General features: G+C 50.6%; 1 protein-coding gene across 1 annotated transcript in view; it reads right to left on the minus strand.

The window, feature by feature from the left end:
* The window catches only part of LOC102367956 (complement receptor type 1-like), a 37,806-nt gene extending 26,330 nt beyond the window's left edge, over window positions 1-11,476 (minus strand). Inside the window, exon 1 of the mRNA XM_025207506.1 lies at window positions 11,300-11,476. Coding sequence (XP_025063291.1) covers window positions 11,300-11,411 — 112 coding nt within the window. The 5' untranslated portion in view covers window positions 11,412-11,476. The remainder of the gene's footprint in view (window positions 1-11,299) is intronic.
* Window positions 11,477-11,853: the final 377 nt, after the last annotated feature.

The following is an 11,853-nucleotide window of genomic DNA, read 5'->3' on the forward strand; positions in this document are numbered from 1 at the left end:
TACTGGCTACAAACCGTCCAATCTGCAAAGCATCCCTGGCTACCTGGGCCCGCGCGCAGGGCCGGGTCTTCCCCCCCCTGCCCAGGTGACCAGAGCATCGCCTCCCAGGCGCCAGGCTTTTGTCTGCAGACAAGGAGCGAGATCCCCGCTGTGAGGGATTCAACAGCAGCCTCCCAGGCTGGCTGAGACAGATCTCTGGAGAGGGGCACCGACGGTGGCATTTCTGCCACAACCCGTGGGGTCACTCAAGGCTCTGTCCTTGGGCCTATACTGTTTAACATCTTCATCGATGATGTAGACACTGGAGTCAGAAGCGGACTGGCCAAGTTTGCCGATGACACCAAACTCTGGGGTAAAGCATTCACACCTGAGGACAGGAGGGCGATCCAGGCTGACCTTGACAGGCTCCGGAAATGGGCGGATGAGAACCTGATGGTGTTTACCACTGAAAAATGCAAGGTTCTCCACCTTGGGAGGAGAAACCTGCAGCATGCTTATAGGCTCAGCAGTGCTATGCTGGCTAGTGCTACAGACGAAAGGGACTTGGGGGTCATGATTGACCACAGGATGAACATGAGCCTTCAATGTGATGCTGCAGTTAGTAAAGTGAGCCAAACGCTGGCTTGCATCCATAGATGCTTCTCAAGCAAATCCTGGGACGTCATTCTCCCTGGTTCTTGGCTTTGGTGAGGTGGCAGCTGGAGTACTGCGTCCAGTTTTGGGCTCCACAATTCAAAAAGGATGTGGAGAAGCCTGAGAGAGTGCAGAGGAGAGCCACGCGCATGATCAGAGGTCAGGGAAGCAGACCCTGTGATGAGAAGCTGAGAGCCCTGGGGCTCTTTAGCCTAGAAAAGCGCAGGCTCAGGAGTGATCTGGTGACCACCTATAAGTTTATAGAGGTGCTCACCAGGATCTGGGGGAATGTCTGTTCACCAGAGCGCCCCAAGGGATGACAAGATCAAACGGTCACAAACTCTGTCACGACCGATTCATAGATTCATAGATTCAGGCTGGACATAAGGAAGAACTTCTTTACTGTCTGAGCCCCCAAGGTCTGGAATAGACTGCTGCCAGAAGCAGTTCAAGCACCCACTTCGAATGCCTTCAAGACACATTTGGATGCTTATCTTGCTGGGATCCTATGATCCCTGCTGACTTCCTGCCCTTTGGGCAGGGGGCTGGACTCGATGATCCTCTGGGGTCCCTTCCAGCCCAAATGTCTGTGAACTCTATGAAACACTCTAGATCACTATTTGAAATCCCTGCAAATCATGATTTTACACCTCACAGTGTTAACATGGTGTGGCACCCCGCAGCACCCCTAAAAGGAGCTCAAGGCACCCGGGTTGAGAATTGCTGCACCAGTTACTGACTTGCAAGTGGGGGTAGACTAGTCATACATGCAACTTATGCGAAAGTCCTTGGTAACCTCCACCCTTCAGTCAGGCTACCTAATGTTTTTGCACCTTTTATGTTATCTTTGCATGTTATCTTTTACAAGCATGTCACATTTTTTGGAGTAGGGTGGAGGGATGTGGGGTATTCGTTGTTAGCTACTATATGTAGTGCTGGTTTTCTAAATGCTGTAACTGTGCGCTGGCTGAAGCCACCGCATTTGCTTTCTGCCTGGGCCCCTGCTCAGAACAACAAAGGTATCAGCCATGTATGCATGGTGCTCTCTACCCCCAGGACTAGTTTAAACTCCCCAGCACAGTGAAGCCACAAGATATATAAAACCTGCATTTAAGAAGACAAAACCCCCCTGCAAACCAACATGTTGTAAACTAGCTGACTAGCATGGTGAGTAATTGCCAAGCACAGCTGGAGAAGGGACCTGGGTCTGCGGCCTTAGATTATTTCTGTACTCTGAAGAAGTAAAGCACTTGTCAGCAGTTGAATGCATCTCAATGCACTTAGCACCCCTCTGAAACAGTGCAGGGAAGAAAGCAGAGCTAGTGGAAATGTGGTTTTAATACTGGTTTGAAGTTATTCCAACCACTGGTTGATCTTAACAGAGATGCGATCCTGCTGCCATCACTCCCATTTTCAGAACCAGGCAACTGCAGAGAAGCGTATGACCGAAACGCACGCATGTAATGGCTACACTTGTTCCTGCGCTAGCAGTAATTGCATCTGCAAATGACCAAATGCAACAGCTATCCCTTCATGGCACAGAGGAAGCTGTAGCGATGCAGCTTCAGCAATCCTACACGCAGCTGGCTCACGCATATCAGACAAGGTTCCTTGGGTGAATCTGGTATCTTTTATTAGACCAACCCAAATAGTTGGAAAATAATTATTAAGCAAGCTTCATGCATATCACACACTTCTGACTTTTTTAGGCACAAGCCACAGTTCAAAAAATGCCAGCTCTGAGCATGAGTGACTGATGCCTCCTGAATCTGGGGAGGCACCAGCAGAAGCCACCAATGGTGATTGCCCTGTCAGGGTGGGCACCAGCCCTGCCGACAGCATCGGTGTCAGCCATCAGGGGTGGCACTGGCCCCGTCAGGTCGGGGCATGTGCCCCCCCGAGGCACTCCCTACCAGTAACCTGTGGCTCTGAGCTTTCATTCATTTTTTTGACTGTAGAAAAAAATAAAACAGCAATTCTTCTGTTGCAAAGATCACAGACAGGCCACAACAGGACAGAATGCTGTTAATACTATGGACCTATTTGATTCCCCCTGAGTTTATCTTGTGAATTATAGAAAATGAGGGTTGGAAAGGACCTCACGAGGTCACATCTAGTCCAACCCTCTGCTCAAAGCAGGACCAGCTCCAACTATATCATCCCAGCCAAAGCTTCATCTAGCCAGGTCTTAAACACTTCCAAAGTTGGAAAGTCAATCACTTCTCCAGGTAACCTGTTCCAGTGCTTCACTGCCTTCCTAGTGAGAAAGTTTTTCCTAATATCCAACCTAAACCTCCCTTGCTGCAGCTTGAGCCCATTGCTCCTTCTGTCATCTGCCCCCACTGAGAACAGCCCAGCTCCATCCTCCTTGAAACCCCCCTGCAGAGAGGTGAAGGCTGCTATTCAATCCCCCTCAGTCTTCTCTTCTGCAGACTCAATCAGCCCATTTCCCTCAGCCTCTCCTCACCAGTCCTGTCCCCCAGCCCCACAACCACGTCCGTTGCCCTCCACTGGACTCTCTCCAGTGTGCCCACATCCTTTCTGTAGTGGGGGCCACAGCTGGACACAGGAATCATGCACTTGAAAATCACCAGTTTCAATGTTCCAGGGACGGTTGCCATAGAATCAACTGACAACAGACAGTCATCCTTGCTGACACATTTCCTATGAGAATACACCAGTATTCAAATCTCATTTCTTTTTCATCTGAACTAAGTGGTTTATTGGTGGTTTTATGAGTGTGTCTATATGAAGTCCGTTCCTTTCCTCCTGAGCCTGTAGGCCCCACTCAGATGATTAATGATCTTGCAGGGTTGGAAAACCAGCCCCAGGCTTCTTCTGGCCAGGGGGAAGTCAGCAATAGAAACTCATTGAAAGGCTCTGTCTTAGGAAGTGAGCTTTCTGGGTGAAGACAGGGTGGTGGCAGAGCATGGCAGGTTGGAGACCAGCTCCACTGCAAGCAGGACTCTAAGGGAGCTGTAGCAGGAGTGGGCGAATCGTGCCAGTGGACACAGCAGGGGCATAGCACAGGATTTCTGCAAAAGGGGACTGAATAAAAAAGGGAACCAAAGGGCTACTCGGAAGACCAGGTTCATAGAGGGGCAGGGGCCTGAAGAAGGCTATTGCAGCCTGTGGTCCAGGCTGAGGGATTAGGCCTAAGAAGAGAGTGTGTCTACACATGTACTTTAATGCGCATTAGCCTATTTACATTAAAGCATCACAAAAAAAAAACCTGCTCGTTATCTAATGCAAATTAAAATTGGCTAATGCACATTTTTCTAGTACTGTACTTTACAATGGAGGTACTAGATTTAATGCACATTACCTAAAGCTCCTTAATGAACATGTAGCTGCACCCAGTGTGCACGTCTACACAAGATGCTTACTGCGCATTAGCCTCATAACACTGTGCAGTAGCACATCACAGCACAAACCATACTAATAGCCTACTGCACAGTGTTATGAGGCTAATGCACAGTAAGCAGCAATATATAACCATGAGACGGCACTACTGCACAGTAACTCTAGGTACTGCGCATTTAGTTAGTACTTTATTAAGGAAGTACTAAACTAAATGTGCAGTATCTAGGGCACATTAATGAACATGTAGATGCACCCAGTGTATTCTAGCTGGGTTTTGGATGGAAGAGGAGGGGCTGCTATTCTTGAAAGCGGGAGAGTATACACAGGTATGGGCGCAGCCTAACTGCCGCTAGCCATAAGGAGCTCTTGCCAACTCACCAAATGCAAAAACCTACCAACACATCACCCCAGCTGCCCTTGTTAACACCCCCACAACATAATTATCTGAACCCACAGATCTTCCAAAGCATGAGATACATCTCACCCAACGAACCACATGCACTCATGGAAACTGCGTGGGCGAATCCAAACCGCCGCGATGCTCCAGAACGAACTCCCACGGAAAAAGGAACGTGCTTTCTCTTGCCCACTTTTCCACTATCATTATGTGACACTAACTGGGTGTCGTATGTAGTCTCTCTCATGCACAGATCTAATAATAGGAAAGGATTTTCTTACGGTGCTGGGAGAGGTGAGGGTTTTTGTAGGTGAGATCTTGAATTGAATCAGCGACATAGCTTTTCTCACTTTAATCCAGCCATCGAATGCAAGGTATAGTTCTGGGTGACTTAGGCTGTGGCTCCAGGCATCAATGCAAATGAAGATCCCACCCTTGCTGCCAAAAATGTTATGTCTTGTGGCCCCACAGTTGTGGGGCCATTAGACTGGCCCAGGACGGAGACAGCACTAGCGGCTTACATGGCTGGTACTGTTATCGGTCTGAGCAGGAACCCGCCCTGAAAGCAAGCACGGTGCCTCGAGCGGGCGCACAGAGCTACTGCCTTTGCCAAAACAGTGCTATGTGTAACGACTGACGAAGAACAACACACGGCAAGGACAGGAACTACCTCCGCCATGTGCAGAACAACAGGGAATGAGAGGAGCTGAGGAGAGGAGGAAGAAAGATGATTGCTCCAGTGGCAGTTTGGATGAAAAGGACCAAAGTCCCCTAGTAGGAGAACAACTTTCACAAAACAACCACGGTGGCTGCCCTCCTAGACCCCGTCCTCAGACGCAGCCCACACCGTGCCTTGGTGAGATGGGCCCTGGAACAGGACTTCACAACTGAGCCCCCCAAATCATGGACTCAGCTGGCATTCATATGATGTCTCCTTGTAACTTATCTCTCGCCTCTTCCTCTGCAAATGTCACAGGTTTGATGGCCCACTTCACTTAAAGTCATTAACCAAATGAAGTTAATTACAGTGGCTCTTCTGATTTGTCTTTAGCTTGGGCTCTGTGCCTGCTTCTTTTCCAGACCTGAGGAAGGGCACTTGAAATCAACAGTTTGTCTCCTGACCTTCCCAGCGACACCATTTGGTCTGACAAAAGATGGGACCTCTCCTCGCTAATCTTCCCATCCCACCACTGGGGCAGTTTGGGAATGGCAGACATTCGGCCGCATGGCTGCGATGGCAGAGGAGGCCCTGTCAAAATGCCAGACCTTAGCTAGAAAGTCTGAATGTCACTCGTGTCCCCTCCATACCTCTAATAGAGGCACAAATCAGTGAGGCACCCCAGGCAGAAGGCCTGAGGAGCCTTTTCTCCCTCTTGGACTCTGAGGACAAAGTTAAGATTGACTTTGTTTCTCCTAAGACTGCCTAAGCCACTGCATCTGAGCGCACCATTTCTTTTCTGCCAGCCTTGGTTCGAGACCCCCCTTCCTTTAGCCATGGGGCCAAATGGTTACTGGAAGCCAACAGAGATAGTGCTTGTAGCACCTGCACCTGAAGCACCGTTGTTTCTTACCTCCAGGTCATGGCATGGCTGGTGCTACCACACACCTAAAGAGGTTTGGTGTATTGCAGCATTGAATCACAGCACCTCCAGCACCCTTATCCATTGCTCGGGTTCTGATGAGCAAGTGCGGGTAGCGGATGGACCAAGATGGCAACGGGAAACTATGTGCTTGGGCAATTGTGCAGCTCCAAGCACACAAGGCACGGCGTAGCTGCAAGCAGCAGCACTGAATACACCCAAGACAAAGCTACAGCCGAATACACCACGCCCAAGACAAAGCTACAGGCTGTTGCAGTCCAAACTGAGCCCCTTTCTTATTGCAGAGCTCCATGTATGAAATAGGTGAAAGATCTGAAAATCACTATTTCCCTTGTGGAAGTGTTGTAGGGTCCCAGCTTGATCTCTGAATGGAGCCAGGCTGTTTGTCCTTCGTTATTAAATGTCGACAAAACAGGAATTCCATTTCTGCCGGGTGCTGGGGACTCTCCGGGCTAAGTTCATTAGCGATGTAAGTTGTGGTAGTGCCGATTAGTCAGAATATAAATGCCGGTGTCATCAGGATGGAGTTCACCCCTTGTGCAAATGGAGATGAACTCCCCAAGCCTCAGAGAGGGGGTGGGGGTGGGGGTGACATCCCCAGCAGAAAGGGGAAAGGTGTAAGGTCTGCAGTGCTGTAAACCCTGGAAGTAACTGGAAGGATGTAATGAGAAAATGGTTGTTTCAGCATTTATTCCCATCACACCTGCACTGCAAGAGAAGCCCCTGAAGCCCCCAGTGGCCGTGCATGGCCCCTCACAACCCCTCCCTCGCACCCCGGCTGGAGGAAAGAGCTCGTCAACTATGCCGTCTCAGCACAGAAAACACGTTTGGGTAGGGCGAATTCAGCACCTTTTAACATGCATAATAGTGAGGCACCTGTGGAGAATGCTGAATCCCTTATCCATGGCTCAATGGTATTGTATTTGCCAGATGCAGTGAAATAACAGCCATATTTTTCTTGTCTTGAATAAGATCTTTATTTGCTTGTGAAGCATGCTAAAAGCACTACAGCACGCACAGAACTGTTTTTAAAGTTCAGAATGAAATGAACGGTCTCTCTGAAATAAATGCAGGGTTGAAAACAGAGATGCCCCCACCCTTTGCTCTGCCCCTAAGTGTGTAAAACCCTGAGCCCGCTGAAGTCAGCGTGAGTTTTGGTATCAAATGCAAGGAAGCTCTGGAGACCACCCAGCATCTCTGCAGCCTCCCTGGTGTGACTCTGCCCCGTTGCTGCATTACAGCCAAAGGTCCACGTTGCTGGAATACCTCGATTTCATCTCTTGGGGCACATGGCAATGAAAGCAAATATCATCCTTTTGTCTCCACTCCTCTCCCATCCCATCTGTGAGCATGGAGGTGCTGTAATAATTCCCTAGTTTTCATGTCTTCCTACAAAGCTGAAGACTTCCACTACATATCAGTCTCAAAGACCTGCCAATCTAATGGTTGCACTTGACAGAGTGAGGCTATGCCATACTACAGGGTAAAGGAGGACAGGAGCAACCAACATCCGATAGACTTAATTATACAGTTGGGGGCTTGTGTCTTCACTCGGGAAAAGGTGTGTTCATCCCTCGTGTTATCCAACCAGCCTGAGACCACGTCCAAGTGAAGACAAGGCTGTAGTTTGAACTGAAGTGAACAACTCCAGGCAAACACTTCACCTCAACCTGCAAACCAGTCTGAGAGCTACAGACTCTGTTATCCATACTAGGACTTTGCCTCATTGTGTGTTAACTAGTATGAACGAAGGCAGCACAATTTCCCCCCCCCCCCCATAGAAAATGCACCCAAGCAATTCAAACGATGCATATGGGCCTAGGTAGGGTAGAGGGGTTGATCGTTGCAAAGTTATACAACAGAAGCAAGTCTTCAGGAGGGACGGGTGTGGATGGAGGCTGCAACGACAGATTTACAAAGCTCATTGTAACTGTAAAAATGCAGAAGAAACAGAGAGACCAGGGGAGGCAGGAAATGAAGGAAGTTATTGTGCCAGGCTAGGAGGAAATGAAACTGCTTTAAAAAAAATTTTCTCTGTTGCTTGGAAATGAGGAGCGAGATATTCACCCTCTCAGTCCCCAGCCCTTGCCATCGGAAATGACAGCTATAAAACTGGGCTGGGGGTGACATCTTGATACGCTGTTCTACTTGCAACCAGTGTTTCCTGCTTGCAGTCACTTGCTGGGTGGCACCTCATTTAGGGCTTGTCTTTAGTAGAGAATTTACTTGCTAAAAATTCCTGTGTTGCATCTAGCTGGAGTCTCTGTTACACCAGAAAAAAAACCCTTTTTGCTCAAGTGTAGTTGTATTTTTAATTTCAATGGAGAAGCCCATTACAAGGAACATAAGCTACCGGTCCAGTTAGCACAACTCAGCCAGTAATGCAATTCCTCTGTTAGCTCTGGTAGTATCCTCAGGTGGCTGCTCTGAACCCAGCTGGGCTAACAAGAGACATGTTAATAGAGTACAGATCATTGGAATTAAATCTGGGATAAAGACATAGCCTATGAGTGGCCCCTGCTACCTTTCCAGACACAAATGGTCCTCCCACAGGTGTGAATGAGCCAGGACATGAGCACATCTGGAGCACAATGACTGAGAGACAAAGTGCCCCTTCTTCACCCTCCCCTCAAGAGCACAAAGGAAGAGAGAGAGAATAGAGAAGTGTTTCTTTGGTTTACAAATGAACCATACATGCAGCCACATCCTGTCCCTGCAGCTGCTCTCCCACAAAGCAAAACAGCGCTCGCAGCACCTTCATCACGTGATGTGCAAGTTACCTAATGCTGGGCCCAGTGAGGACAGCCCTCCCTGCAGAGCGCCCCAAACCAGGGGCCCCATCGCTTCTCTGAGCCAGCCAGGACTGGGGGAGCACTGGGTGAAGGGCACGCGGGAAAGCAAACCGCTGAGAAGTCAGGGGAGGGCTGAGCTACTGGAGACCAGGCAAGGGTTTTCCCGCTACAATTTGCCTACTGAAATATTAAGGCTAGAATTAGGGTTAAGATTAGTCGGGTTAAAACTAGGGTTAAAACTAGAGTTAGGTTTAAGATTAGTAGAGTTAAAACTAGGGTAAGGGTTAAGATTAGTAGGGTTAAGCTTGGGTTAAAACTAGGGTTAAGAATAGTAGGGTTAAAACTAGAGTTAGGCTTAAGATTAGTAGGGTTAAAACTAGGGTTAGGGTTAAGATTAATAGGGTTAAGAATAGTAGGGTTAAAACTAGAGTTAGGGTTAAGATTAGTAAGGTTAAAACTAGGGTTAAACTAGAGTTAGGGTTAATTTTAGGGTTTCTAAGAATTAGGGTTACTACAGCTGCAACTGCTCTGAGGACCTGCCCCTGACTGAGAAGAGGCATCAACCCAGACCCTCCCTGCTCCTGCCCCGCCATGCTGAGAGGACTGAGCTCCAAACTGCCCAGCGCCCGTTATAGAAAGAATGAGAAGCCCACCCACCACCCCAGTATGTGGGATGCTTCCCAAAGTCCTCCGGGGCCCGATTCCCTGCAGCAGACCCACATGCTATCCGAAGGGAGAGCCCTCATGCACTCTCCCATTGCACCACAGGGCTGTCCTTGGCCCCTTGCAATGCTGCCATGGGGTTTGGGGTCCCCCACCCCACTGAGCAAATAGATGCACTGAGCAGGGGGCCCTTGGTGCGTGGAGCGAGGCTGGCCCCGTCTCCGACAGCCTCAGCGAAGCCATCTGCCTATGAAACCAGAGACGGGGCTCCCTGTCTAGGAATCGCCCTTCAGTCCTGCCCGGAGTCACCCTGCCACCTCGCAGCCCCCCAAAACAGACCGCATGGGACAGCCTTTATCATTGGGATACCGATAGCACCAGGGCCAGTGTAGCGAGGCCATTGCCCTCTGTAAGTGAGTCGGGGAGACCCACGGTACCAGGGTCGCTGAGAAGAGCTGTCTAGTGAGCTGTCGGTTCGGTTTCAGACAGCTCTGGAGAAGAAAGGTCTGTCTTTATCCGCAGGGGAGCTATAGCCTGGAAAACAACAGCATCAGGTCCCTGCACACACTGCCCCGGGCTCTGGCCTCAACTAAAGGAAGGGCATTGAGTCCTCGCTGCACCATCACCCCTGAATGCCAACACATCTGAGACTGCAGCTGGATGACCTGCCAGGTGGGCATCTGCCTGCGATGAATCGGCCTGTGAATCACAGCTCACTTGGCCCGAAAGGTCACAACTGGGTCTTCACCCAGGCTGAACGGAGTCCAATCTCCCAAACCAGCATCTGTTAATTGAGGGGTGCTTTTCCACGAACTCAGTCCAAAGCCAGCTCTGCCGAGGGGCAGCAACATGCAACAAGCTACCGTTTGTCATGAACAGTATTGAGATGAGTTAGAGACGGAGCTGATACAGAAAAGCTCTGGCAGACAAGATGTGTCACGGCCTTTATGGAAACAAACCACAAATAAAAGACTGGAACTTGAGCTGCTTCCACTTTGCTGATGTGCAGATACCCGCTCGGTTCCTTAATTTCTGCTGGCAGATGTCTGCAGCTCACCCACCTGCTCTCAATGCACAGCACAGGCCGATACAGACCCTCTTCCCGTCCCATTTCACACCCACAGTTCCCTGCTCTATCAAGGGAACAATAAAAGCCACCCCTTGATGCAAAAGAAGGGCTTCTGCAGCCACAAGAGATAAGCATCACAGAGCACATGACAAGCCTGTTATTGTTATGGGAAGACCTCTCTACACCACATTTTCCAGCAGAGAGAATGACTCATAGGTTAGGCACGCTACCCCTGGCAGCGAGCCGTCTTCACCGATTCTTCCTGCATTGCTCTGCATGGGACGCTGCCAGCCCAACAGAAAGCTGTGGTGCAAAGGTGCATTGGCTACAAGAAGTCCCGCTCGGCCACGTGCACCACACCCTCCCGTGAGCAAGCGAGAAGGGAGCAATGGGCTCTGCACAGCCGGTGCGTCCCAGCTCTAGGCTCTCCAGGACAGTTGATGCATCTCTGAACGAGAAGTGGCTGGCGGGATCCTCGTTCAGAGACACAGAAACCGACTGAACCTGCCCCAAGGGCAGGACTCAAACTTCTTCCCCCGTCGGCTGCTCTAAAGCCACGTGCACGGCTTGCTCGCTCCATTTCAGGGGTGGATTCTGCCCTGCTTGCAGCTCCCGGGAAAGCCCAGAAGCACGCATGGCCCTGGCTGTCCTGTGGCTCCTGCTGCCTCCCCCCGACGCCTTGCCTGGCGCCTGAGCCCCCCAGGCTCTGGCATGGCCACGGAGTGCAGCCCTCTCCTGGGACCAGCTCCTGGGCGAGCAGCAACCCCGAGTCAGGTCCTACCTGGACTCTTGCCTCCTTCCACTTTGCTGGAACTGGACAGTGCGGGATCCTGCACACACAGGAGGGATGGAAGAGCCAGGAGCATGGCCAGAGCTGGCCCCCACAGGGCCATGGCCGTGCGCAGCCCCAGGGGTGACCTCCGCCTCGCGCCGAGCCCTTCTCAGCACTTCTGCGGGAGCTCGGCAGGAGTGAGAAATGAGCAGAGGGAGGAAGCAGACGCTCAGCGCTGCATGTGGTGCAAGAGGCTTCCTCATTGGAGATGGAAACCCCTGGCAGCGTCAGAGCCGCTCTTGTTCCTCTCTCGGGTGCACCGGGTGGCTTCACGCCTCTTTTGTAACTTCACTGCTCTGTGCTGACTTCTGAGACACACTCGCAGACTTCACAGGCAGTAACTGCTGATCACGGTATCGCTAGTCATTGGGTCGGGCTGTTTGCCCTCGACCTAGGTACCAAGGCATCTGCTCAAGTGAAAGTGTGCAGCTGGACCTGCTGTTATGCTGCCAGCAATGGACCACAGTTTAGCAAATGTGTAGGTTTCTGGGCCACGGTACAGC

The sequence above is a fragment of the Alligator sinensis genome, unplaced genomic scaffold, assembly GCF_000455745.1.
Source record: "Alligator sinensis unplaced genomic scaffold, ASM45574v1 scaffold783_1, whole genome shotgun sequence".
Taxonomy (NCBI): Eukaryota; Metazoa; Chordata; order Crocodylia; family Alligatoridae; genus Alligator; species Alligator sinensis.